At 47.7% G+C, this 27933-nt stretch overlaps 1 protein-coding gene across 1 annotated transcript; it reads right to left on the reverse strand.

Annotated features, from left to right (window-relative positions):
• Positions 1 to 1721: 1721 nt before the first annotated feature.
• Positions 1722 to 26038, reverse strand: SDC1 (syndecan 1). The gene is made up of 5 exons (XM_030236308.2): positions 25702 to 26038; positions 4478 to 4559; positions 2934 to 3427; positions 2628 to 2757; positions 1722 to 2120 (listed from the first exon to the last, which is right to left on the reverse strand). Exons 1-5 carry the CDS (start codon positions 25756 to 25758, stop codon positions 1954 to 1956), a joined length of 930 nt encoding a protein of 309 aa, XP_030092168.2. The 5' UTR covers positions 25759 to 26038; the 3' UTR covers positions 1722 to 1953.
• Between the last annotated feature and the right edge of the window lie 1895 nt (positions 26039 to 27933).

Here is a 27933-nt window from a genome sequence, read left to right on the forward strand (position 1 = left end):
GAGGTACAACTGAATTTTACTACTTTATCTTCCTGTGCTTTACAAGAACCTTTTCATAGATAGACCTATCAAACATTTCTACATTCCTATACAAAGCAAAGAATTACAGCTGAAATTAACACCATCTGGTCATTGCATTAACCTATAAAAATTCATCCAGTAAAAAAAAAAAAAAAAATCCAAAATAAAAAAAACAAACAACTGAAAACAGAACAACCCTAACAAAAAACCATAATGGTTGTTACAGTTTTACTTAAAAAACCAGCCAGCTACACATATGCACAAGTTCTCCACGTGCATAAAGAAGTGTTTGGAATCAAGACATTTTGGGGTTTTTTCCTTGTGTTTGCAGCAAAGGCACCAATTTTAGCTGCATGGCAGCTCAGAAGTGTTTTATACTTCATTTAAATTACACAGGTTTATAAGTTTGTCTGTTAACGTGCAACATTTGTACCAACTGTTGCAATATTGTCCAATATACTCTGATCATTCCCTCTGGCTCAACAGTACAAATATTTACATCAGCTGTAAACACTCCTCCACCCACCCCATACCTTCTGCACTGAGTGATGAGGAACTGAAGTGGCAAGAAGCTACCCAAAGGCAGAGCCAAAGTAAGGCTTGTACAGAACACCACACTTGTGTTCGCATGGTTTGAGATGCTCTGGAGAACTCCAGACCCCCAGAGAGGCCCCAGTGCCTGACATCTGAGAGCACACTGACCACACACAGCTTCAAGCACCCACACTGCGCTCAGGGGGTGCTTTTCTGCCCTTACTAGACTGACATCCCTGGAGTGGCTTCTCTCCAAAGTGCAGGAACAGCTTCCAAGGAGCTTCTCCGGAGTAGCGAGAGTAAAGCACACCAACTGTTGTATCTGTTTAAGGCCACCTACACTCAGCCTACCCCAGGCTCATTTCAGATGCTTCTTTACTCCTTAGCTGCAGTCATGAGGTGCTGCTTTCCACCTCCCAGCCCTGTGTGCCACGGCACCCTGTGGCACAGAGGGCAGAGCGTGATCCGAGACAGCCGTGGTGACCGGAGGTGCTACAACACGGCCCGGTCACCTGCTGCTGCCCAGGGTAAGATCAGACAGCAGGACAGCCAACCTCCACTCAGCACCTAGGAAAGGGAATGTCTGAGATGAGACTGCTTGGAAAAAACCTACTTCTTACCTAAGCCTTGAGAGAGAGAGAGAGAGGGTAGTGGGACAGCCCAACACTATGGGTAAAATTTACTCTCCACTTAGTGTTGGGGTTCTTGGGGTTTGTTTTTTGCTAGTGTATGTACCAGCTGCTTAGGAGCTGGTTCTGAGTATGGGATAATGCTTCCAAAATATAAGTTATTTTAAACCACGTGACAGTCATTTGTTTACCTTGCCCCTCACACCTCCTTTTGTCAGAGATCAAGTTCAGCTTGATGTTTCATAGGCATTAAGTGCTCCAAATACAGCTGTCAGAAAGAGCTAGAGGATAGCAGTGTACCAAATGTCTGCCCAGCACAGCCACTTGTTACACTCAAAACACATCTATGAGTTAAATAGGAAGGACCCCTGCTATACAGAATTTGAGCACTGATAATTGGTTATTCTTGCTAGCCCTTTCCCTAAATATCAAGAGTTTTATACATACAGTGCTCCCTTATCTTCTCCCCACGGCCTGTCCCAGCAGTCTTTAGATAAACCAAAGTGAGTTTAGGAACTTGCAGTTCCAGTTCTGTTAAAAAAAAAAAAAAAAAAACAAAAAAAACCCCCAAGTTGTGCAAGAAAGCAGGGAATGTTCAATGAATCCAGATCTACTTTGTAGTTAAAAAATTTCCAATGGCAAAGTGGTATGGGCAAATAACCCAATGATCATATGGCTTAAGTTTAATGCAAAGCACACTAGGAGGTCCACGTGCAGGGAGAGAAGAGTCCAAGAAAGATGGAATAAGAAGTGTCCTGAAGAGCAGTGTTTATGCATAGAATTCCTCTTGTTTGTGTGGTTTTTGGTATCCTCCATTAGACTGTTTTGGTTCATCCAGTGAATAGCTGCCTTCATCTTTTTTCTTCATTCTGTACAGCATAAATGCAACTAGAAACACTGCAAACACCAAGCCTACAAGTCCTCCAGCAATAACACCTGGAAGGGGAGAAAAAGACACAGATTACTCTAGATGCCATACCAGATAGTGCTACTATGATTTTAAGTTCCAGATTGTTCCCTTCTTATCCCTGGCTTAATGACTTTGATGTGTCCTTCTGTCCCCTCCCAAACCAAGCACCTGCTCAAATACAGCAGCCAGTCCTAGGGACATGGATCTCCCACTGGGCCATGCTGAACAGCACTCAAGGCCATGGTGTTCAACGCTGGTAATTTGACTAAGGCAGCAACAAAGAAATTTTACTGTAACTTTTCAGAAGAGTGAAGGAAGAGGTTTAAAGTTGCAGATAAAGCAACTGCTATTAGCAGACTAATATTTGCCCCTGTTAGGGTTCTGACACCACAGAATAATCGCCCTCATTTCAGAGGTCTAATATAAAAGGTTGGCATCCTTGCTCAGAGATGTATTTGTACAACTGCAGCTTCTGCTGCCAGGAGACTCCAGGAATCTGCTTTTGCCAACTAGAAATCCAAAATATCTGGTACCTCCAAGAACTTCTTTTCTGTCCATAATTCCTGAGGCTCCTGCTGCTTTGGCATTCCTCTCAGAGTCAGCCAGTACTTCTGAGTTCTGAGTTGGGGGAAAGTCCTCGTCTTTAGTCAAGATGAAGTCTCCCTGTTGGGACATACAGGGCAGGTTATTCACATTTCTCATCATGTCTGTCCACCAACATAACATATTAAACCAAATCACTGGTTTTGACTAATTAACACCCATTCCCACCAAACCAACTTAGCACATGCTACTAAAGACATCTCCCTGCAAAGGGTGTCAGAACTGTTAGTCCTCACCGGGTCTCCAGAGCCAACTTCAGAAACCTCCTCATGTGTAGGCGCGACATCCCTTGGAGCTGTGGCTGCGGGGGTGGCAGCGACCTCCCCCTCACCATGGACAGTAGAGTGGGGCTCGGGCACATCCTTGGTGTCTGGCACATCAGAACTGGGGAATTTAGGCTCAATCTCATGGACCACAGCAGAGGCTTCTGACGGAGTCACATGAACCACAGAAGGAAAGTGAGCAGTGGGACTTCTCACTGTTGTTGTGAGTATGTGGCTTGTTGGTTTCTCATCAGGTGAGCCCAGGATGGATACTTCATCTTTCACAGCTACAACTGGCTCCTCTGTCACTGGATGACTGGTTGCAGAAGGGAATATTGCTTCCTTTTCAGTTCTGCTCTCAATCCCATGAAATGGCTGTTCACTGAAATCCACTGGTGCTGCCACTTTTGAGGAATTAGTTGATTCTCCTGGGATTTTCCAGGTGCGAGACTGATCAGTCAGGGGACCTGCAAAACAAACAAACAAACAAACAAACAAACAAACAAATATTATCCTTGGCCAGTTTAGAGGCCTATTTATAGTATCTTCAGGACACTGGTCTAAGGAGGATGCTTAATCTTCATAGTCAATTTTCATAATAACTGAAGTTCAATTTGTAATTCCTCATCCTTTTCAGTGGAATAAGGAAGGGACAGACCAATGTGGTATCCAGCAATACTTTGTTAGTCATCTGCTTCTCCCCAAGGCAAAAGTGCCTGTTTGTGGTGAGGCTGACAAGGGAAATCTGCTTTCAGTACACTGGTTCCTCAGGGTAGATATCTGAGTCTTTTTCCATAAACACTTTTATTTGATTCAGAGCAGTCACACCTTCAGTCTCAACCACATTTGGAACTGATTTCAGGGTCTTAATTTCTGCAGAGTAAAATCTAAAATACAAACTTGCGGCCGGAAGGAAGCAGAAGCATAGCATGCTTCAGCTTTTAATAGCTTGCTCTTTTCTCACTAGCATCCCCTCAACTTCAGTGCTGAACACCAAGGGTCTCTCTCATGCAGTTTAACAATCATTTTTATAGACTTTCCCCCCTACCCTAAATCCCCCTTATCACTTATAAAAATCTATGGCCCATGGGAACATGCACATCTGATGACAGATAAAGTTTGTACTTGATCCATGTTGGTAGGCTGGGGTTTACACACCCTCAAACATTATCTCCTATACCTGCTCATAAAGGGCCTTGTTATGATCTCTCTTCCCCATGAGTGAAGAATCACTCCAGTTTCATAACATTCTTCCCACATCTCACATTAGCAGGCACATGGAGTCTACCTCTGCTTCTGCTCCCTCTCAAGTCTCCTACAGCTCATTTTCTACTAACTGTTAGAATCTCAAGGAATACAAGATTAATAGATTAGGCCCCTTCTCTGTTCCCAGCTCTCATATTCTGGGGTGGGTGAGTGTGTGGATTCCTCTCTCTACCCCCCTTCCCTTGGGTGCTTACTGAGATCTCAGTTGCCAGAAGGATCAAGCACTACCAGCACAAGCTCTAATAACTTACCTGCACCTGAACCTGAGAATGCATCATCCTCATCACCAGATGAATCAAGGTCTTCAGGGGGAAGGTTCAGATTTGTAGTTTGCTTTAAAGAGAAGAGGAAAAAAGATGTGTCAGTGATGAGATTGAAGTGATCAGGTTGCTTGCACAGAGTCTTCTAGGGGTTCCTAGAGGTCACACAAAATTTTGTTGTTCAGATTGCATTTTTTCTTCTTCCCTCATTCCAGCTCCCCTCCCCAAAAGAGTAGCTCTGGTTAGTATGTTTGGTGTTGGAAAGGTCAGTCTTGCTGTATCCTTTCTCTGCACTGCTTCCAGGCTGCAGTTGCTTTGGGGAAGAAGAAAGCAAGGAATCCATTCAATGTTGCATCCTGGGAGCAGGCAATGCCCAGTCCTTACCAGCCTGTTTCAGGTGCTGATTGTGTCTTCCCTATCTACCAACCACTCCACCTGCAAATCACTGCATTAATTCTAAGGAGCAGAAGGGAAGGGGAGGCAAAGTAGTTTGCCTTCTTTCCCTTTATGACTCAAATACTGTTCACATATCTGAAACCAAAGCATCTAGCTTTGGTCTTAGGTAGCTAGAAGGAGAATCCAAGTCCCTTTTTATTATTTTGAGTGTGGGCACTCAAAATAAGTCCAGAGATAGAAGCCAGCCGTCGCTGTTGGAGAACAAGCCCTCAGCTTTCTTCATTTACACTCAGTGCACTACCCAGCATTGAAATTCACTTGCTGAAACAAGAGGCCAAAGCCCTGTTCTATGGCACTTGTTTATCAGAGCATACAACACTCAAAGCTATTCAGTATCTCCAAAGATGACAACACTCTTTCAGTGTTTACTAGTTTACTAATTACAGAATGATTACTTCATGCATTTCATTGGCCTGTGCTGTATACACTTACTGCTCCTATCACTACAACATGCCTGACTCTCAGCTCATGAGGAGCCTCAGGTTTATTTCTGCAGGGCTACCATTACCTAACCAGTCATTTTCCCTTCTCAGATTTCAAACCAAAACTCTGTAAGTCACTTCTTCCAAATGTCATCTTTTTGACATCCAACTACAGTCCCCGTTTCCACAAATTTTGACTTCTATCTCATCCTCAAGTCACCTTTGTCACCCGTTTCCAGCACTGCCATCTGCACGTTTAGATGTCACATTGAATCATCCAAGCTGTGGGAGCCCTATGATCCCAAGAAGTGCAAAGTGTCGTTTTATTATGTAAAAAAGGACACATATTCTTGCCAGCTTTGCAGCCAGACCCCCTGTATTTCTCTTGCTTGCATTAACACAGTGTCACTTTAAAATGAATATAACATTCATCGTCATCCCAGGGAGAAGTTAGCCAGCACCATTATGTACTGTCAAAACAATCCAGCTTTGTAGTTGCCACTTTATTACCTACAATGGATATATTTATTGGTCCTCTCTTCTTTTTATTCTTAAGATACCAGATTTATCCAGTTTTCTCTTCCATCCTTAATACCTTATCCATTCCCCAAATTTCCACAGGACTAGTTTCCAAGATGGTTAACTAGCCCTTTAGATCTACCTCTCTGAAGACAAGTAACCAAGTTGCCACCAGCCTATTCAGCCCCAAGATCTTACCCCTTCTAGGCAATTATTGTAGCTATATGATTTTTTTTTAATAACAAGAAAAAAAAAAAAAAAACTAGGAATAAAACCCCCTCATACAGACATAAAATTTTTTTAGCTCTTTTCTTCCCTACTGAAAATAAACCCCCAAAGCACTATTCCTTAAGCTTCTGCAAGCATATTTCTAGAGTGAATTGCCCTTCGATCTCTTACTTAATGGCAAGTCATGAGGTAATTTTGACTTTTAGATTTGTCCCTGCTTGTTTGCACTGAGCTTTTGCACCCTTCCACAGAAAGTAGGTCAGATAAGTACTTCCCGTGTGTTTTACTTCTTGTGTCCAAGGGTGGTGACTCACGCAGACTGATCTCACTTCACTTCAAATATTAAAGAGTATGAACTGTTGGTGCATAAAGAATAAAGAAAGAACTGTCAGGCTGCCCAAACTCAGCTCCCTCATGTGCCCTTCCCAGTACGTTCAGAAGATAAGTGAGGCCTTAGAAATGGCAGTTTTTGTTGATGGGTTGGAGACCATTTTTCTCTCTCATTTCTCACACCAGCAGTGGCAAGCACAGCCCTTTTTTCTTTCACTCAGCCTCGCTGAGTGCAAAGGGGGAACATGCTGCTAACGGTGGGGGTTGCATTCTCTGCCCAGTGGGAAAACTTCCTTGAAGCACCTAGAAAGCAAATTCTTCAGCTTTTTATTGAAGTAAGGCACTGCCAACACAGCTTAAGATTGTGTCACCATACACCTTCAGCTAGGATCAAGGCTACCTTCCCCCCAAATCTGAATATTCAGGGATTGCTCATATGGATTTCCAACAACACCTGGACAGATTGATTGCCTGCAGACCTCAACAATCCTCCTGAAAGGATCACAGACTGTAAAGAAATATAATGGCAACTCTTGATCTTGACTATTGAGCCTGGACCCCTTCCCTTGAGGGGTTAATAGGTGTGGCTTGTTCAGCTGTGCCACATTTCCTTTGTTTGTATGAAGTGTGTCCAGCCACCCAACCCTTAACCAGGGTCTAACCCAGGACAACCACCACTCACACCTGAGCTCTGAGCCTCTTCCCAGGCTGCTGCAAGCTCTGCTTGTCCACAGCCTTTCCTATGTACCCATTTGAGTCCTAGTTTGATTCCTGTATCTGAGCAGGGATATTGAGGTCCTCATCAGAGAAGAGAAGCCCAGGGCAGCCAAACCAAGGGTCACCCAAGGTGTTCCAGGGCAGAGCTGTCCAGCAGCTGCTCAGCACCCATTCTCCAAACACAACCCACCAACCCCTGAGGCTGGCTGCTGCATGTAGGAGAATAATAGAAAACATGACCAGAATCAGTAAAGCCTGCTTTCCACAGTTTCATATGAGAACTTAGTGAAGTTACATATCCCCAAGGGTCTTGTCCCCTTGTCCCAGCTTCTCCTCTGGGCATTGTGGCACCTCCCTTTAACCAGTCAGCTTGAGGCTTGGGATCTGAGAGGGACTTTGGCCCAAATACTCAAGGGAAGTACAGGATTATGCACATGTGGATCGCAGTCAGAATACCCACAAAGTGCTGTAATTTCATGGCACCATCCAATTTCATGACACACGAGCATTAAGGAACATTTGCCCAATTTATGTAACTGTATGGTTATATAAGGACTACATTTCTTGCTCCACAAATCACAGCTTCAATGGGCATAAAAGATGGTAACCTCCCCACAAAATACAAGTACTGCAGAAAGGCCATGCTTCTATAATGATCTGCTGCTCAAGGATTTCAGACACAGCAAGGTTAGAAAACACTGACTCAGGACAGCATTGAAAGGGACTGAACTAATTTGGGTTTGCATCAGGAAGACAGACCGTGCTGTTCAAAGAACAAACACCTCATGGTCAAGGTTTTTCAGTGACCTTTTACTGAAGCTGACTTACACCAATGAGAAAGGTTTTGATTAGCCAAGAGGATTAGGGGCACAGAACACTGGATTATGCCATCATACAAAAGAGCTGAAAATAATTTCAGCTTAAAACAAGCTTACTCTACCTTTCAGAGAGTGGATCCTTTGAAGGATCTCTGATGGTATCCATGTACTCTAGTCAAAAAATCTTTACATTCTTACTGAGCACTTACCACATGTTGCTTTTTTACCATTTAAACAAGCTTGTATGGTTTTGTTAGCAGTTCAGACAACTGGTTGGAAATACTTGTCCAGTCCTTTTGATTTGCTGTCACTGAATTCAGTTGCATGTGAAGGGTAAAGTTTTTAACTGTATTTTTGATATGCTTTAACCAGTTCTCATTAACCAGTGAAGACCCTCTTCCACAAGGATCAAAGCAGCCTGTTCACGGGAAACCCTGGGGTGACTGTTAGCTTCTGCTCTTCTGCTCTTGCTGAGCACTGCATTGTTGCAGAACAATAGTTATTCAGTTCTGCTGGGACAACCAGAAAGCTGCTTAGTGGCATCTTCAATTTAATCAACAATGGGCCAGGCTTTCACAACTCATTAGCAATATTATTGGATCCAGAAGGCTGACATAGTCCAGGCTTTTTTTCATTTTTAACTATTCTTCAGTCTTCATCTTGGTCAGAGTCTCAAAGCATGGGTCCTTCTGGGCTTATCCTATCAGCTGCTACCAGCTCCCTCCTGCTACAGCAGAGATCTGAAGCACTCTCTCATGATGAGGGGGAGATTTGTAGTTGATTAGTTGATCTAACCCTGCCCCAACTGGGAACCACATTTATTTAATTTGATACATGCAAAAGGAAAGAGCTTTTCTCAAATTGCTCTTTGAGGTAAGCAAAACCACTGGCTTTGCCACAAGCTGCTACAAGCCCTTAACTAGATTAAGGATGATTTGTGTCCAACTCTTCTTAATCCAGTTAGTGATCTGCAGTGTCAAAAACACTTGAAATCCTCCATTATCTGAATAAAGCTGTTAAATTTGCACATTTATTTCCCTAATAAATCCTTCTTACTCAGCTGAAAAAGAATGAACTGTAATGAGCTCTCCCACCTCAAACAGCTCCCTAACCATCCTGTGAGAGTATTGCAACTGCATGGGAAGGAAAAACAATAATTTGCTCTTGTTTAAGAGATATACAAGAGCAAGATGAACATTTGCCCTAGAATTTGGCTACAATAGAGCATCCAGAAGAATACTTTCAAAAGGATTTGAACAATTAATTCTTAAATAAACTCAAACAGAAAGGTTTGTCTTTTACCTTTTCCAATACATTGCAGAGCAGAAATGCTATCTAAGGCAGAGCAGCCCAAAGAGCTTCTAACCTCAACATAATATTGGTATTAGTGTGGGGGAAGAAAAAACCACCTGCTGAAGGAAACTTTAGCTTTGTTAAACCTTGATATTCTGCAGTTAATAGTCCATGGACAATTAACTCAAATCACAGATGTTCATGGTTGGGAGACAGCTTCAATGGATAAGGGTGTGGGGGGGAATTAAAAAGAAAATCACCCAACAACCAAAAACAAACCCCAATCAAGTAAAACCCACCAGCAGCATCCTCACCTATCCCCCTTCTTTTATAGACTCTGGAATTAAGATGGCCATGCACTCTTTTTAACAGTCAGCCACAAATCCTGGAATAGCAGAAAGAGAGCTGATGCTTTTATATGGCAAGTCAAGATTGAAACTTGCATGAAAGCCTGTAACATCAGAACTCAGCAGCAGTGTGGCATCACCTCACCTAAATTCTCTTGCAGTTGTTTCTCCTGCTACTCCACTGCTCAAAATAAACCCTAGTGCTCCTTGGTGATCATGTAGGTCAATGAAGTATTTCTCTTCCTAAAGCAGCCAAAGATGCAGACTAACAGCACAGCCCAAAGACAGCTACCAACCACCCCACACATAGTTCAAAGGCTGGACAGCCTAGATTTAAGCAGTATCTTATCTCTGGCTAGTGTTCCAAACAAGGACTGCTGTGACAACAGGAGTGTTGGAACTTTATGGTCCCTTCCAACTTAAACCCTTCTATGATTCTACAAACCAAGTCATCAGCACTTCTCACTTCCTAGCGCCCTCCCTGTTTCAGATGGTGGTGTTCCCCTGTGCCCTCAACAACCTTTTGATGTGTATCAACAAGCTTCAGCATCCCCACCCTTCCATCCATCAACCTGTGCCACCTGCAGCAAGGCTGGAGAGTGGCTCAGAGGGTGCTCCTTCCAAAGAGAAGCAAGTGGAAAGCAAAGGGGGATCTTTTGCTCAGCAAGGCAAGCACCATTTTAGCAGAAAGAGGTAAGCAGGCCAGTTAATCTGGCTGCTTGTCTTTCAGATCATTATTAGAGTAAAGATATATGGAAAATCTTGGCTAATTGCATTCTTACTGGCCTCTTCTATTTTTGCCTGGTGACTTGAGAGAGGAACCATCTTTGAGGGAGTTGTGTTTGAACTCCCTGATCACCACACAGTAGTCTCCTCTTGGCACTCAGCTCTCAAAGGCAGCAAAACACCTCCCAGTAGCTGCTCAAAACAGGATGAGAGCTCTTAGGATCTATTCCACCATGGGGAGAAAAAAAAACATACTGCAGACTGCTCACTGTTCACTAGGCTGTGTTCCTCCTTTTCTTTAAGCTGTAGGAGCATACCCTGACCCTCTGCACAAGATGCAGTGGCCAAGGAAGAGCATCCAGCTACTCCACAGGCAGAGCAGCCAGGGTCCCAGTGCTTCTAGAGGCTCCACAGTATTGCCCAATCAGCTTTACATTTTCTCCTTAGAGTGACAGGGCAACTGTTTTAATTAAGTAAGGCAGAAACATAGTAATCAACATGCCAAGAGCAAAAATGAACCAGCCTGTCGCCACCAGGTTAAGTTTCACACTGTACAGCAGGGCCTTTTTAACTCCCACCTCCCACAAGAGCATGTCACTTCATGCTTCCTGGACCATCTCCTGCACTTCTGTTTGTGCACTCTCATGGTGAACCAGATCAGGGAACTGGTCTTGTTAAACTAAACAAAAGGAAAAAGAAAAAGCAAAGGAAAAAAACCCCAAACCTTCCCCCACTGCCCCCCCCCCAAAAAAACCCCCAAAAACCCACCAACAAATCCAAACAAAAAAAAAAAAAAAAAAAAAAAAAAAAAAAGTAAGAAGAGGATAAAATATCATGCAAAGAATTTTCCAGCAGGACCAGTTTCCCAATCCTACTCAGTGCATGAATGCACAAGTGTTTGTGTTGGCACAGGGCAGAGCGTGGCAGCCAGGGCTGCTTAAGCATTCACACAGGCTCACAGCCTGCATTCTGGGATGCTGACACTCATTCCCCAGCCCGCCATGCATTATGGAAATGCACATCATCAGACTGCAGGCAACTCACAAATCAGAGGCTGACTCAGAGGGCCACACAGGTTCATACAAAAATGAGCAAGGATGGGGGCTGTAGGGAGAGTTCTGCAGCGTCTGCTCATGGATCATGATTGTTCCAAGGTCTGACAGCAGTGCTTCTGAGTCCTCCCAGTCCTCCTGGGAGCAGGAATACACAGTAGCAAAGGCTAGACAGATGGCTTGCTCAAAGCAGAGCATATCTGCTTTTATTCTGGGCCACCTAAACTTTACAGACGGCCCAGCACAATTGCAATTTATTCCTGGACAAAGAGTACATTGAACATCCTTCATCAGAGAGGTCTGAGCAGAGCTGGAGTAGCTGGAGTCCCAGAGGGCTATGGATTCCTCAGCAGGGGAAGCTCATGGCTGTGCTCATGGCAGCAGGGACAGCACAGCAGCTGTGCATGGGAGCCCTCTCTGCCAGCAGTGCACAGAGCACCGTGCCAGCTCTGATGCAGAAGAGCTCAGCTGCCTCTCAGCCAGCTCCACTAGAAGCCTGCTCAGTCCCTCAGCAATAGAGAAGTGAGTTACAGCCTGTGCTTCTGCTTTTTCACCTGGACTATGTATCAAACAAGGAAGTTACTACACACTGCTTTCACTCACACCAACCTGCTCCTTCCAGTCAAGCAATGCAGCTCAGGCCAAAGACTGAATTTCTGAATCTCACCACTGACCAACACATCCACAGATGTGGCACACAACAGGCACACAGCTTAACTCTGCATCAGTAACAGGCTGTCACAATATGGCCAAAAGTGGGGTCCCTTTTGTCTCCCACGTTTAAGGCAGCCCGTGCTTTGAAGATGCAGTCTAACAAGAAAGCTCATTTCCCTGCAGCTAATCTCATGAGAAGCAGCCAGTTCAGTTTTATGTTATAAACCACTTTTCTTTAAAGATCCTTCCCTGCAGCTCTTTAACATACTTGATAGTTCAGGCATTTGTTTCTTGAGCTAGCAAAAGAAAGCCACGGCCAATGTATAAGCTCAAAGGGTTGTGCAAAGTAGGTGGAGCTCACTGAGGCCATCCATCCTGGGAAATTAATTTCAATCTACTTAAGCTGGCTTGAGAGATGAGCATTGAGCTGCCTGAGTCAAGAGTAGGCAAACCTAGCTTGTCTTAAAACCCTGTGACTGAAAGTCACCAGCATTTCTTACTTCCTAGTGTAGCAAAACCAGCAGGGAAGATTAATTCTTACAGCAACAACCACTTCATCTGCTTGTTTAGAAAGGAACAGTCCAGGAATTGCTTGGTTTCAGCAGAGGCTGGAGGTGGGGCACTCACCCCTGAAACCTGACAAAGTAAGGCTAAAGAGGGGAGCACGCTGGGAAACAGAAAATCTTTATGAAATGGAAACCTATCCAGCAGAGGACTCCAGCAGCCCAAACCCACACATTACCCACATGTACTAGTAGCCACACCACAGAAAAATGCAACCCTCTTGCCAGCAGAAGGAATTGGAAGTGACAGGATTCAAATTCCTGCTGCCTCTTTCTCCAGCACACATGCAGGACCTAGTGTGGAGTTCGGGTGAGAAAGAGCAACTCACCTCACACAAGCCCACGGCCACTTTTAAATAAGAGACTGGATTTTGCAGTGCTGCCTCCAGCACATATAAACATTCTGAGCTCATGTCTTCATTTGCCAATTATTCCTAACCAGCTGACCTGTGGTGGAGGCAAATTCCTTTCCTTGTCCCATCTCTTGACACCACTCACCCTGTTCAGCGGCCAGCACTGAGGACTGTCACTGCAGTTAAACTTGCTGCAGAACCAGAGTTCCTGACGAGTGCAACAGTGGGTGGGCTTCAGACTGCCTGGCTGCTCCTTGGCAGCATGTGTGGGCTGGGGAAGCCAGGCTCCTTTCTCCACACACCTCAGAAACCACCCAGCTTCCAGCGAAGCAACCATTGGCATTACAGCCCTGAGGCTGCTGAATGGAGCCCAGGGCTGGGTTTGAGGCAAGAGCTGCAGGTGGTGAGTGCCCCCATTTGTTTCATTTGGGACTGGCTTGTCCCGGCAGCCCTGTGAGCTCCAAATGCTCGGCGTGGGGCTGTGAGCCATGTGCCAGGACACCGAGAGGCCCAGCGCTGCAGGAGGGGCTCGGCCCCGCACCCGGGGGTGGGGGGGACCCGGCCCCGCGCCCGCAGGAGAGGCTCGGCCCGGCACGGGGGAGGACCCGGCCCCGCACCCGAGGGTGGGGGGGACCCGGCCCCTCACGCTCCTCCTGCCCAGGCCGTGGCTGCAGGGCAGAGCACAAGCCTGCAGCACCAGTGTGGGGACATGGCAGAGGCAGCTCAGGGACTTTGGTCCCACGGGAGCACAGCTCACTCCTGTCATCTTCAGCCAATCAGCTCAGGAAGTCCCAGCTAAGAAATCAGGTGTGCCTACAGGAAAGCAAGATGTGGTCTGTGGCATCTCAAGTCCTCAAATTGGGGTGGTGGCACCCTGTGCCATGCCGATGCCTCTCAGCAGCACCCGAACACGTGCGCCTCTGGCCTGTTTCTGGGAGACAAATGCTGTGCAACTTGCTCGGTGGAACTACTACCATTTCAAATGAGCTCCATGGCAGCTTTAATGATCAGCAAACTACCACAAGCAGTGCTACAGCGGCACAAGTGCTCTGACCTGAGCAGATGTGGTCCCAGAAGTCAAAAACCACCTCATCACTATGATACACAGTATTCTGAGGGAGAAAGACACTGTCTTGCTTCACCTGAGGGAGGGAAGCCGACATGCAGCCAGGAACAATTGCCAGATAAGAGAAAACGCAACAGCCTTCAGTGTCTAGAAACAAGGATAGGAAAAGACTCAGGTTCTTATTTCAAGAGTTTCCCTCTTCTCCACCCTGAAGTCCAGCAATTACCTAATGTGAGATAGGCCAAGGAGCCAGGAAACCAAGCTCTAAGATTTCTTGAAGGATCACAGAAACATTTTCAGTGTCCTACTGATGCATACATGTTTCTAATTTGAGCAAATTCCTTGCAGTGCTATATTAAATTAGTGAAATCCAAGTTTCAGATAAAAATCCCTAGTGTACCAAACTAAAAAGCTTGTACTTAGGGCAGGACTTGTGGCTCCTAGCAGCTAGGATGTTGTTTAAACCTCAGCAGAAAGATAAACTTGCAGCCCTGGAGCACCAAAGGTCTCACCTAAAGCCATCGGTAAACTTAAGTGAGACTACTTAAATTTAACAATACTTGGCCTTACAACAACAAAAAACCTGACCAGGTGTTCCAGTTAGTTACAGAGAGTTACAGTGGAACTGCCCAGAGAATGTTTTATAAGAGGATGTATTCTACAGCAACCGGATATGGACAGGACAACAAAAGTTACCTTCTGTTTGCTCACACCTCAGTGACAGAAACACCTGCCAGCTGCAAGGCCTGCGGCTATCAAACTCTGCTTTATCTTCCCAGCTGATCTGCTCACAGTCTAACTTACAGAACTTAGATCAGCTCCTTCACATCATGACAACACCCCAAGGCTCAACAACCCAAGACCTCCTTGATTGCTTTTGTGAAACATTCCACATTTTCTTCAGAGGGATTCACAATGAAATCTCCAAGGCTTGTGAAATCATTTTTTGCTTATGTCCTGGGGTGACAGGATCTAAACCAGGAGAGTTAACAATCTGTATTTTCCATACAGGCATCCCAGACATGTTCTCCCTTGGAATGCTGTATTTCACTACAAATGTAACACTCAACTTCTCGATTGCAGCATCACCACCAGCCCTCTCAACCACAACCCCCATTGAAGAGCTGATGGATCTGGGGACTGGAAGCACCCAGAAGGAGCTGCCTGGCTTGAACAGGCACCAATGCAATCTCTCTCACATGTGCACACCAGATGGCAGGACCAGGGACGTACCAAAACCTGATTGCTTGGTGCTGTTGCTTGTCAGTCTGGTACAGGAAACCTTGACTATTTGCAAGCGAGCTACAGAAGCAAAACTTGGGCAGGAAAATGAGCCAAGAGTTGGCATTCCACAGCACCCTCTGATTTGGTCCCAGCTAAGCTCCAGCCAGTTCTAAGTGACTCTGTTCTTGCACAGAAAGGCTCACAGCAGCCAGCACCAGTCTGCTAGGAATGAACTCATGAGTCTCAATCGACAGCCAGTGGCTGGACTCACACAGACCATGCAGGCAGCTTTACATTTTGGGTTTGACCCAATGCAAGGCAGTTCCTGCATCTTGGCAGGTCTTACACTAGCACACACTGGACTCAATGATCCTTGTGGAGCTCCAACTCAGTATATTCTACTATTCTTGGTGTTCTTTTTATGTTTGTTTCTATGGCTCACCACTGCCAGCTTAGATCTGATGAAATCAAGTCTCTCCCTACATTATGAGGCATGCTATCACACTGTCTTATCCACAGAATCTCAGTGTTGACTAAGCCAAGGTTGTTTATAATGCAGAAGTCATCCCTGTAACAGATGCAGTTACATTGCCATGACTAAGCCATTCACAAGGACTGGAACATCTCCACCTGAAGCAGAAGGCACATCTCAGATCAGGAATACCCTGTTCCACTGTCCCAAGAGTCTTCTCAAAGAGGCACTTTCACCATTACCCCCTCCTTCCACAACTGTCCTAGCAGTTCCAGAAGAAAATCACCATGAGAGTGTTGTGGGTGCTACTGGTCTCCTTGAAATAAACAGCAGCAGCTCAGGTGGTCTTTGGGTACAGGCTGGACCACATTCCACTGAGTTATTCTAAGGTGGGACACAGTTCAGACTGCATGGATTCCCTCTAAGAAACATACATGCTCACAAGCACTGGAGCACACAGCCAGCGATGTACCCACATGAAATGGTACAGACTAAGCTCACAGCACTCCTTCCTAGGACACTAATGGTCTCTGTGCTCAGGTTTACAAAAGCACTCCTAATCCTGCACATGCTACAACGTTCTGACGTTGTAGCATGTGCAGTTGCCCCATTCACAGTTAAATTATGCAACACCTCAGTGAGATTATGAGAGCTGACTGGTGTACTTCCATGTTGAGTCACAAGGGTGTTGAGGTATCATTTCAGTGATGAAGCACCAAATGAAATCCTCCCACCAGAAACAGTCCTAAAAAACCCTGCTGCTGCAATTGTGCTCCAGTCACCTACTGTTCCACTCATCTAATTAATGGACCTTAGGCATTTCTTGACCAAACACCTACTGGACTAAACTGACTCTGACCCAGTCACCCAGTTACACTGTTTCATACCATATCTGTACAGCAGAGCCCTGAACAAGGGACTGTTACAAAGGCTAAGGCAAGATAAATCAGAGCTTCCTTTTGATCTCAGCTGTTATCCAAGCCTCACCTCCTGCTGTCATTTTTGGGTATACAGATTGCTCACCTGTCTTCCCCATGGCCTTCTTTCAGAGCAGCCACTAAATCAGGTGGGGAGGTTAAGAGTTTAAGGGGAGATGCTACCATGTTTATGTACTCTGGATGCTCTCCTGCCTCATATGGGCAACTGTAAGATTTCAAGCTGTGATTTGGACATCCCTGTGTTTTACACATCTATACTGTGAAGAGACAGGAGCCACTTCTGTTCCATTAGACCACTAATGCCACTGCTGACAGATTGACAGGCACCACAACAAGTCAATAAAACAGTCCTAAAACTGCAAGGCAAGATGAATGCTTTACTACCAAGTTACTCCTAACTCAGCATATCCCCTAGTTCAGATCAGTTTCTGTCAAGAGGTGCCACCAGTATAGCCAAGATGTGACATAACAACAGATCAAACTTGTAAAACACTGTTCAAACATCACTAAGTTGAAGATATTTCATATATATGAATAAATTTCTGGGTCTACTCCGTGATTACCAGCTTTAGCCAACACATTATCCCTTTAAGTAAAGCAGAACACAAAATGCTGAAGGACCACTTTGTGGGTCAAGTCTAAAAGCACAGGCTGAACCACTGGCATGGACTAGCACCATCACAACACTGAATGCTGTCCCAGATGTGTATTCACCTCACAATCCTCAACTGATGGATTACACAGGACTTCTCACACAACTGTACTTGCTCATCTCTCTGAATTATCCAAAACAGGCTCAGTTTCCAAGAGAAGAGTTGTGATCCTCTATTGTGAACTTTCACTTTCTTTTACTGGATACTGCAGTTTTCTCAGCTTCATAATATTCTGGGCCTGCAGCCAGAGACCCACTGGCTACATCATACTAGTAAATTAAATAATATCAGAGAACATCCCCAGGCACTAGAACACCACCAATACCATCACATTATTAGAATGATTTATGACATAGTTTTGAGCCTTGCCAAGCAGTATGTCCCCAAATAAGCAAAGGAAGGTTCTCAGCAGGCAGTCTGCTGAGGGGGTGCATTACAGAATAGGCCAGACAATTAGATTTCCTACACAGTTGTGGCTCTAGTGTTTAAGTTGGTCATGAGACACCTTGTGTCTAACATGCCTTACTGTACTGGGTTTGCATGGTAGGATTTTGGTAGCAGGGGAACTACAGGAGCGGCTTCTCTTACAAGACAGAACTTCCCCTGTGCCTGACAGAGCCAGTGCCAGCCAGGACAGACCCACTGCTGGGCGAGGCTGAGACCATCAGTGACAGCAGCAGTGCCTCTGATAACACAGTCAAGAAGGAGAAAAAGTTATTGCACAGGAGTAATTGCAGTCAGAGAAGAGAGGAGTGAGAATATGCAAGAGTGGCAACCCTGCAGACCCCAAGGTCAGTGAAGGAGGAGGGACAGGAGGAGCTCCAGGCCCCAGAGCAGAGATAACTCTGCAGCCCCTGGTGCAGCTGTGCCCCTGAAGCCCATGAAGGTCCACAGTGGAGCAGAGATCCACCTGCAGCCTGTGGAGGATCCCACAACAGAGCAGAGGGACACACAAAGGAGGCTGTGACCCCATGGGAAGCCCATGCTGGAAGAAGCTCCTGGCAGGACCTGTAGCCCCCATTGAGAGAAGCCCACAGCAGACCAAGTTTGCTGGCAGGACCTGTCATTCTGTGGGGGACCCAAGCTGGAACAGCCTGTTCCTGAAGGACTGCACCCCATGGAAGGGATCCAGACTGGAGCAGTGATTTAGACCTGCAGCCCATGGGAAGGACTCACACTAGAGGAGTTTATGGAGACAAACCCTCACACTGGAGCAGGGGAAGACTCTGAGGAGTCCTCCCCCTGAGGAGAAGGAGCAGCAGAGACAATGTGTGACAAACTAACCACAGCCCCTATTCCCCATCCCCTTGAACTCCTGGGGGGGAAAGCTGGAGAATCTGGATCAAAGTTAAGCCAAAAAAAGGAGGGGAAAAATGGGGACAAGGTGTTTTTAAGATGTGGGTTTACTTCTTGTTATTCTACTCTGAGTTGATTGGTAATAGAATTTAATTCATTTTCCCAAGCCAAGTCCATTTTGCCTGTGATGGTCACTGGTGAGGGATCTCTCCCTATCCTTATCTTGACCCACAAGTCTTTTGTTGTATTTTCTCCCCCTGCCCAGCTGAGAAGGGCAGTGACAGAGCAGCTTCGGTGGGCACCTGGTGCCCATTTTCTTACAAGCACCAGTGTAGGAACATTTGGTGAATCTTTTTAACTCCTTCTGGCTGCATGCTGGGTTTGGGGGGGGAGGGCACACTGAGGATTTAACACTCTTGAGCTACCAGAGTAATAACTTCTAATTATTCATAATCGCATCTTCCAGCTTGTGTAGAAAGAAGCTCACCAGTGTTTCACAGCTCATCTGCAACTACAGATGCAGACTGGGGAACTTTCTGCAGGTTAAACACACTTCAGAGGGAGCCGGTGCTGCTGCAGGGTTAAGCCAGCAGCTTTCTTCTGCAGGCCATGAGTCAGTCGATGTGAGAGCACGATAGCACAGCACTCCTTGCCACTGCCCAGACATGCCAGAGTCAGCTTCTTTTGTTCCGTGCTTTGTTCACTGATGGGAAAGTAGTCACGATCTAGATGATTCCTCCGTTAGGACAGAAGGAGATTTAGAAGTCAAAGCTGTCTGGCTGCAGGCTGTTGGGCAAGTTTCGATGCAAGCCTCACCACCACTTTCCATTGCATGTAGGTGCCACTCACACGCTGCTAGAGCCAGTGAGGTGGACAAATCATTTGTCCATCAAATCTGCTAGTGTGAGAGTCTCTGTCACAGTTTCATGAGCAGCAGAGCACAGCAAGTGAGTGAAGAATATCACATATATTGGCATCTGTGTTAGATACAAATTCAAGCAAGCTTTGCGGTTCCTCTACTTTGGGTTTTTACCCATCAGCTTCCTGACTGAAGAAAGCCTGGACTATGTCCCTAAAGAAGATCCCTATTAGCTGGTCAATGGGATAACAGGTTGTCTCCTCTGCAGATGCCTTTAGCAGAGACTGATGTTTTGGTAGATCAACAGGCTGCTCTGAGCTCCTGTGGTTGTGCAGAGCATAGGTATCAAATCTTCCAGATCACCATGCTAGGGCCAGGGCACATAGCCTCCAAACTCTGCTGTCAGCTGGATAACAAGTAGCATGTGACAGGCCTAGATGTCTCTCTCTATAAATATATACATACCTATATTTGTATTTCTCCACTCTTCTGGTCCCAAAGCATAGGAAAAGACTGCATGGGATCCTCTTCTGGGACAGGAAAGAGCCAGGTAGTCTCTTCCTACAGCACTGTAGCTGCCAGCTCTGATCCCCAGAGAACAGACAAAGGCTTCCTACCAGCACAGCCACAGCAGCACCACTGCTATGACATGGAGCTTCACAAGAGTTCTCATCTGGAACTAGTTACATTAATCATCATTTGCTCTCTAGAAAGCAGACTGGCTCCACTCACCCCTGCCCACCTCTGGCTTCAATCTACAGCCTGCTCCTCCAGTAATCCCTGTATAAGCAAGGGGCTGGACTGGAGCTGCTGCCTGCCACTGACCAGGATGTGTACAGCCACCAGCATTAGGAACTAATTAGCAAGAGCTTTCCTGTGTACAGCACAGGACAATCACGGTCTGCAATGCCGCCCAGTAAGCATTCAGCACGCTGCCCTTCCAAGTGGAACAGAGTTCAAGTTTCCTTACATTTAAAAGAGGCAACAAGCTCCTCATCACATGGCAGAGGCGGACAAAGAGCAAGCCCCAATGTCCAGCTATGGTTTGTGTGTGCTCAGGTGATGGAGCCCTCTGCACTCTGAGGAGTTGTTGTGTGACTTACCTGTACTGTGCAGAAGGTTGCCTGACAGGAGTGTGTGCCTGGGACTGCCCACATCCAAAAATCAAGACTGTCAGCCTTTGCTTCTATGACTGGCAATCACAAGACATTGACATCACTGTGTAGCTTTTCTACACTGCCTGTGCAGTAGAGTATGACAACACAGACCCCTCATGCAAGGCAGGATACCCATGAGTATTTTAAGCTGCTTGGCAGGCAGTTTCCTATGTTATATCAGCACTCTGAATTTAGTCAGGAGTCATTCCGCAAGAGCAATCCAGAAGACCTTTCAGTTACTACAAAAGCCTGAACACCAAGACACAAAATGAGTGGACATTAAAGAGAGCCGTGTTGCAAAAACATGGGTTATGAGAGAAGATAGTTCTGCCAGAGAGCAGAGCAGCAAGACACGGGTGAAGCAGCAAGAGTTCTTCAACTAAAAATACCCCAAGGAGTTTCTAACTAGAAGCCTAGCAGGGAAAGCCATGACTTACAACACCTCCATGACTCAGTTGTTACTGCAGCTCCAGTGACTCAATGGGAAGTTCTATTGCCAACTCCATCCAAATCCCACTAACACACTGGTTCCCATCCAGCAGAGCAAGCCTCACTGGTGAGACTGGTCTCAGCAGCAAGATACAAACATTACAGTGGAACATGGCAAGGAGCCCAAGCTAACAGACTCCATTGGACCCGTGCCGGTTCCACAAGACCCAGAACGCCAACTACAGCCAAGCACTGCTTGAGAAACAGAGAGCTTGGGAAACCACCACATTAGCAGATGTTGCCCCACAAGAGTTGCTTGTAGGAGGTCCAAATGTTATCTCACCTTGAGGTGAGGCTTCACAGAGCAGTAACTTTTCCATGAGCATCCCCACAGTAGAAAGTGCACTGTCCCAAGTTTCTAGCCAGGCCAGATAAGGCTCATCACTGCGGTACACCAGTAGCCAGCAGAGCAGCAGCTCAGGTGAAGCACACTTGCCAGCCCTAACTTAGAGACCTGTTAACAAAGCTGACACTCAGCACTCCAATGGAGGCACCACATGCCTTCTGCATTTAAGAATATCTTCTCAACTCAGAAATGAGCCTATAAGAAACATCAGAAGTCCTCGCACTCTTGGTCAAAACAACTTGCCCACAGTAAGTTCATTGTCTATATCAAAGTCTACAGAGTAACAAAAGCTCCTAACATCTAATCCACAAATAAACAGAGTCTTTAAATATTACAATGCTCTAATGCTTACTCAACAGCTCACAATCATCCCCCCCAAAATACAACCACTTATGTTTCTGCTCATATATATTCTGCTCACTTCAGAATGCTGAGATGGGACCCAGCTATAATCCCTAATTTCTTCCACATTCTTTAGGAGAACAAAACTACAGCTATACTAGAACAGAAGAGAGCTGCTGTTCTAGCCAGCAGCTGATGTTCCCAACTGCTTTGATAGTGCTCTTGGCAGGAACAACTGTCCAGTCTGTTTGTTTATGGAGAGAGTTACCATTAATTTCCACAGATAAAAAGTCCATCACTTTGAGCTAAATCACTCTCAGATAAAGGCACCGGAGTAAAGGTGTTGTGCTCCTCTTATAGGCAACTTGAGATCTAGCCAATAAAGCCTTGACAAAGCAACTCACCTTGGAGCAGACGTGCAGGGGCTGGTCAGATAATCGCTCTCTTTGGCTCCACTGATTACATCGCCTTGACTCTAATGAGGGCTTAAGCACCCAGAACACACAGACACCTACATTTAGGTGCTTCAGCATCAGCTGAACGCTGTCCTGAGGGACTAGTGCCATTTGAACACAGCAAGCCCATCAATCTTCAGCTGTCAAGGAGTGCTGTATTAGACGTCTTCTACTCTTTATTATCTCAAAGCTATTAGGGTGAAAACACTAACGCTGCAATGCTGAAGCACTGCAATTTTATAATTGGCAGCACCTACTCAGGAAAAGGCCCTACCTTCTCTCTCCCAAGAAGCTCCCTCCTCCCTGTAAGGAGGGCCTAAAATCCCAGCTCCTCAGATGCCAGAAACAAGTGTGTGTCCCTCTCAGAGTTATTAGTATGGTTCTTGGACACAGGAATCACTTCAAACAAGGTTACGACAGAGTGCTGGTATACAGGCCACCTGGAGACATCTGAGTACAGGCAATGCAAAACACATACTTAAAATGGACCACTTTTGCTGCTAAAACAGCAGCCTACATTTCAGGTTTGTGCACTAACTTAATTTTAGAAGGCTTACAGATTTCTTGCACTTGCTGTAACTTGTCTCAGGCTGTTAGAGAGGATTGTTTGTTTCCAGAAATTTCAGAGTGCTGCCATTAAAACATTAGCTCTTCTCACCACTTGAAACTCAGAGAAACCTGAAACAAAGACTACAAATCTGCACCAAAGCCCCCTTACACCATACAAACTCCAGCTCATTTGCTGCTGCTCTACTCAGAGCTGACCAGATATAGCAGTCACCATTTCACCGGGAGGTGGCCACCAGCAAGTCAGTGTTCAGATGGAGAAGCTGTTTACAGTGCTAGATGAATATTGTGACACTGCTCTGTGCATACTATAGAAAAGAAGTGTTTCCTCCTTTTCCACTGCCTGCATGTTTACCAAGCAAGCTGGACTACCCAATTTCTTCTAACTAGTTTATGTTCAGATAGGAACGACATGACCCTTGAAAAACGTTTAGCCTGCTCTGGTAAGCTTCTGTCAACCACCAGCATGCACCTACACCAGACAAAATAACCAGAACCCTCCTCCTCTCACCATAGGGGCTGGATTGCCCACTGCCCTCCTGCAGCAGGATCAGTTGGCTTCTGGGCAGCATTATACCATGTAAAAGTTTCTGGTTTAGAGAATAACAAGGTTAAACTGTTAAAATGGTAAAATACATCAGCCTTCTCATTTCAAGGAAGTCCATGTCTCCATCATAATAACAGAGGGCAATTACTCTCATTAAGAGTGTTTTAAGCAATAAAGTGTCACCTTGAAGGAGACCAGGAACCTCCCCAGTCATTCCTGCAGGTAAGAGTACTGAGGAAGAAAACAACTATTGTTTGGCCAGTTTCTTGCTCCTGTTTATTATTCCAATGACAATATGCATAGATGAGCCAAGTTACACAGCAAGAGCCAAGGGCCAAGCCACGTGCCAGCAGCAGTGGCATCCATCCCAACAATGAGACCACCAAGAACCCAACACAACCATGGCAATGCCCAAAGCACTGCAGTTTGGCAGTTTCAAAGTGCTGTGCAAGGTCACTCTGCTTCAACACAAGAGGCTTCCAGACACTCAATGCAAAATCATAATTATTCCAGATGGGTGGGAAAGGCAGATTAGTCCCTGTCACTGACATTCTGACATGGGAAAAAAGCCATGCGATCTCCAGAAGGGAAACAGCCTCAGTGCTGAGTCACCCTGGAGAGCCCCAGGACTTCTGCTCCTCAGTGTGCTCACCCTTGAACCCCTCAATCTGCAGTGCCTGCCAAGCCTGAGCATCTCTCAGGCACAGGAGAACTCCAGACAAGCATTTACTTCATGTCCTTCTCATTTCTAGTAAGGAATACTTATCACAGGGGAATTTTATCCAAATAGAGTACAGCAGCGGCAAATTAACTGCAGTTTCCCCATTTCATTAAGCAGAAGCTTACTCAGAAGTTGAGAGCAGAGCCTTCCTTCCATGGAACAGTGCTGCCTACACTCACATGTTTGTAATTTTTAGCTATCTCATAACGACTCACTGCCATGCGGGCCAGGAGGGCCAACTTCCAGAACAAGCAAAGTTCACAGACAGAATGGTACAGCAAAACCAGAGGTACTTCAAGCAGCTCAGATCCCACTGTGCACTTTGTTCTGCCACTCCTTATCCGACTGGTGCTGCAGTTTACCCCTAAGCAAGTTTTAAATCAATCATTTCAGAAAGAAAAAATCCCACTAGTTTTACTTTGATGGCCCTGCCTGCTCAAACTATCTCATGCTCCACTTTTTCATCCAAAGTCATCCAAAGGGGAAGACTTCACACTGGTGCACACTCAGGTCTGGTGGGAGACCACATGGGAAGCAAAGAAGCGTGTCCCACATCTCAGAGGAAAGGGACGGGACTGGGGCTTTGTGGCCCTCGAGGCGCGGCCACAAGATCTCCTGCCCCGCGCCCTCCGACCGCACACGGGGTTCGACGCCGCCCAGGCTGCGAGCACAGACCTGAAGCAGCGAGCACAGCACTTCACGGGGCTGCGGGGCCAGGTTTCCGCGGCAAGGCCCTCGCAGGCAGGGCGGGAGCAGGAGCAGAGCCATCCCCTGTCCGCGGATGACACCTGGCGGCTGCTGCTGCTGCGGAACCAGCGCGCCCCACGGCTCCGGGCTGCCCCGAGAGCTGCTCCCGGGACACGGCAGCCGGGACGGACCTCGCTGCCGCGGGGTCACCACGCTCCGGGGAGCTCCGGCACCGGCGCGGCCGTGCGCCCAGCCGGGCAGCACCGGGACCTTTGTTTCAGAGGCAGAAAGCAGAGTCCGGGCGTACCCTCCCCTTGGCCGGGGCTCTCCAGCACAAAGGCGGCGGGGACCCACCGACCAGCGCTCCCCGGGGCTGTGCCGGGGCACGACAGGAGCGCCGCAGCTTCAGGAGCCACCCGTGACTTGGCCACAGCCGAACCACAAAGGGCCACATGCCAGCGCTCCCCCGGACCCGCGGCTCAGCGCCTCCGGGGCGCGACACTCCGGAGGGGCGGCGGCAGCATCCGACCCCCCCCGGCCCTCCCGGGCGCACGGAGGGGTCCCGCGGCAGGGGGGGTGCGGGGAGCGCCGCCCGCCCGTTCCGCGGCGCCCCGGGGCGGAGCCGCCGGCAGGTCGGGAGCCGCCGCGGCGGGTCTGGTTTGAATTAAGGCAGCCGGGGCAGCCAGGCTGGGGCCCGCCGCCAGCACAAAGGCCACCGCAGCCCTCCACCCCAGCACGGCTGGGCACCGCTGCGATCCCCTGCGGGAGCCCGTCGAAGCGGGGAGCTGAGCAGTCCCCCCAGCCCGGCCCGGCCCGGCCCACTGTGCCCCGACGCCCTGGTCCCGCACCCGGCCCCGCTCCGCACCCGGGCCCCGCCGCCCCACGTGCGCCGCGCCCGCCCCGCTCCGCTCGGCTCACCGGGACAGCAGCCTGGAAGCAAAGGGCCACCAGCCACAGAGCCACCACGTTTATCATCCTTCCTCCTCGCCGGGCCTCGGGAGCGCGCAGCCTGCCCCTGCTTCCCGCCGTCTCCAACGCCGCTCTTGCTCCGCTCCTCTTAGAATTGTTTTAAGTATCTGAGGGTTTGGTCCCTTTTCTGGTTTCTTTATGTTTTGTTTTATTTCCCTCCTTTTCCCCCCTTCGCACACAGCCGAACCAGCCTCCCAGCAGCGCTCTGCGATGGCGAGGAGTTGAACTCTGTCTTTTAATGAACCCACTGCAACAACCTTCACCTTACGGCCACCCCCCGGCCGGCCCCGCCTCCGCTCCCCTCCCCTCGGCTCGGCTCGGCTCAGCCCGTCTCCCCAGCCCTAGCCCGGCCCGGCCGGCACGCCCTGCCCCGCAGCCCGCCCCCGCTTCCTGCCGCGCTACCTGCGCCGGTGCCCCCTCCCCGGCCGCTCTCCCCCGCTCCCCGGCCGGTCCCCCGGCAGCCGCCGCTTCCCTTCCACTGCATTCCCAGATTTCCTCTCTGGCAGAAGCATTGCTCCCGCCGAGCTTCCTTCCCTCTCGCTAAAAATAATAACTCAAAATAATAATAATAATAATAATGATAATGTTACAAGCCCTCCCTTCCCGTTTCACTGTGGGAAAAGCCCGGGGGCGCTCGGCAGTCTCCCCCCCGGCGCCACTCCGGAGAGAGAGGCGGGAGCGCTCCCCGGTGGTCCCATATCCAGGGCAACCTTCCTAGCTGCCGATCACCTCCAGCAGGGGCATCTTCCCCAGAAAATTCGTGTTTGGGGAAATGAGGTGTCTTCCCTCCTGCCCGCGGGTCCCCGGGGTCGGCCCCATAGCCCCTGCCCGTGCCTTTGTGCAAACTTTTTTCTCCTGCTCGCATCAGGATTTCTGGCAGAGTATGCCCATGCTGCTAGAGGTTTGCGGCAAAAAATGCCTCTTTGAAAGAAGCGCCCTCCTGCAACTCGCCCTTGTTTTTTCTGGAGTTAAAAGCGACTTCAGTGCTGCTGTGGCTTGGTCTTCGCACGTCCCACCAAGGATGGCAAAAATGAGGCAACAACCATCCAGCAAAAACACGGCAGGATGAATTGTATCACCCTTCCACGGGGTCAGGGCTGGAGTTCCTGTTCCAGTCCATTCATTTGTTTTGTTTTATTTTCTCTGCTTGTGCCAGCACATGTTGAAATGTTTGCTATAAACAATGCAGCTGAATGTGTGTGCAAATATTATTAAAAAAAAAAAAAAAAAAAAAGGAGCAGTTTTTAGGAATTTTTACAGCTGCTGGAAGCTGTAGCAGCACACACTGCCCACATGGCCAATAGGCACAGCATGGCCACGGCACAGCTGGATGGATGAGGGATGTGGTTAATGCTGCAGCCATTGGGCCCTGCTGCCCTGGAGCTGCTGGGGAAGAGGGGCCTTAACTGGTGTTTCTTGGTTGCTCTGGAGGCTCTTGGTGGGTGTTGGTCAATCTGTGCCAGACCCAGGATCTCTTCCCACAGCTGTGGCCCAAAGGCTTTATAGACCTAATTGGATATTCAATGTGGCTAAAACTGTTGAGATTTTATCACATCTTTAATTACCTTGCTTTCTTTCCCTCTCTCTTAAATTACTCATGCAGCTCCTACCACCCTGCCTTTCCCTCACGTGAGCCATGGCCACCAGGTTCTTCTTCCTGCCATGTCTTGAATCTGGTGCCACCAGAACACTGGACGTGAGACTTTTGGGAGAGGACTTGGGTCAGAGGTGCTTGGTGCTGGGGCCTGCAGAGCACGAGGCTGAAAACGTCACCTAGACTTGGTGGGCAGGTGGTGACATCCATCTGCATGGCCATTACTGGCGATCAGGAAATGCAAGCTGAGCACAGCCAGCCTTCTCAGCAGATTTTGGTGGAGCAGTGGTTAGTTTGGCCTAGGCTGCATCTGGTGGACCCTAGCAACACAGTGGAGGGAGGCAACAATTCCACAGCACTCCTGGGAGCGGTGACAAGGCACTGCTGGGGTTGAGTGGTGCTGGGTTTTATGCCAAGGTGGGTCTGTGTGTGTCCTCAATCAAAGAGGACTGTGGTGCTTCTTGTTGGATTGGCCAGAAAAGGTTTCGAGCTTGATTGGGATGTTCTGGTCAGGATCTGTGAATGGGGTGAGAGAAGAACAATGCAGCATTTGGAAGCCAAGTGTTTTCAGTGACATTCCCGTGCCC

This window comes from Serinus canaria, chromosome 3 (genome assembly GCF_022539315.1).
Source record: "Serinus canaria isolate serCan28SL12 chromosome 3, serCan2020, whole genome shotgun sequence".
Taxonomy (NCBI): Eukaryota; Metazoa; Chordata; class Aves; order Passeriformes; family Fringillidae; genus Serinus; species Serinus canaria.

Excerpts from the sequence above, each read along its gene's own strand:
- SDC1 (XM_030236308.2), bottom strand. The coding sequence starts at position 25,758 with ATGATAAACGTGGTGGCTCTGTGGCTGGTGGCCCTTTGCTTCCAGGCT. Across the intron at positions 2,758-2,933 it reads AAGTTGGCTCTGGAGACCCG|GGAGACTTCATCTTGACTAA; the intron begins GTGAGGACTAAC and ends ATGTCCCAACAG. Across the intron at positions 2,121-2,627 it reads CAGAAAAGAAGTTCTTGGAG|GTGTTATTGCTGGAGGACTT; the intron begins GTACCAGATATT and ends CTCCCCTTCCAG.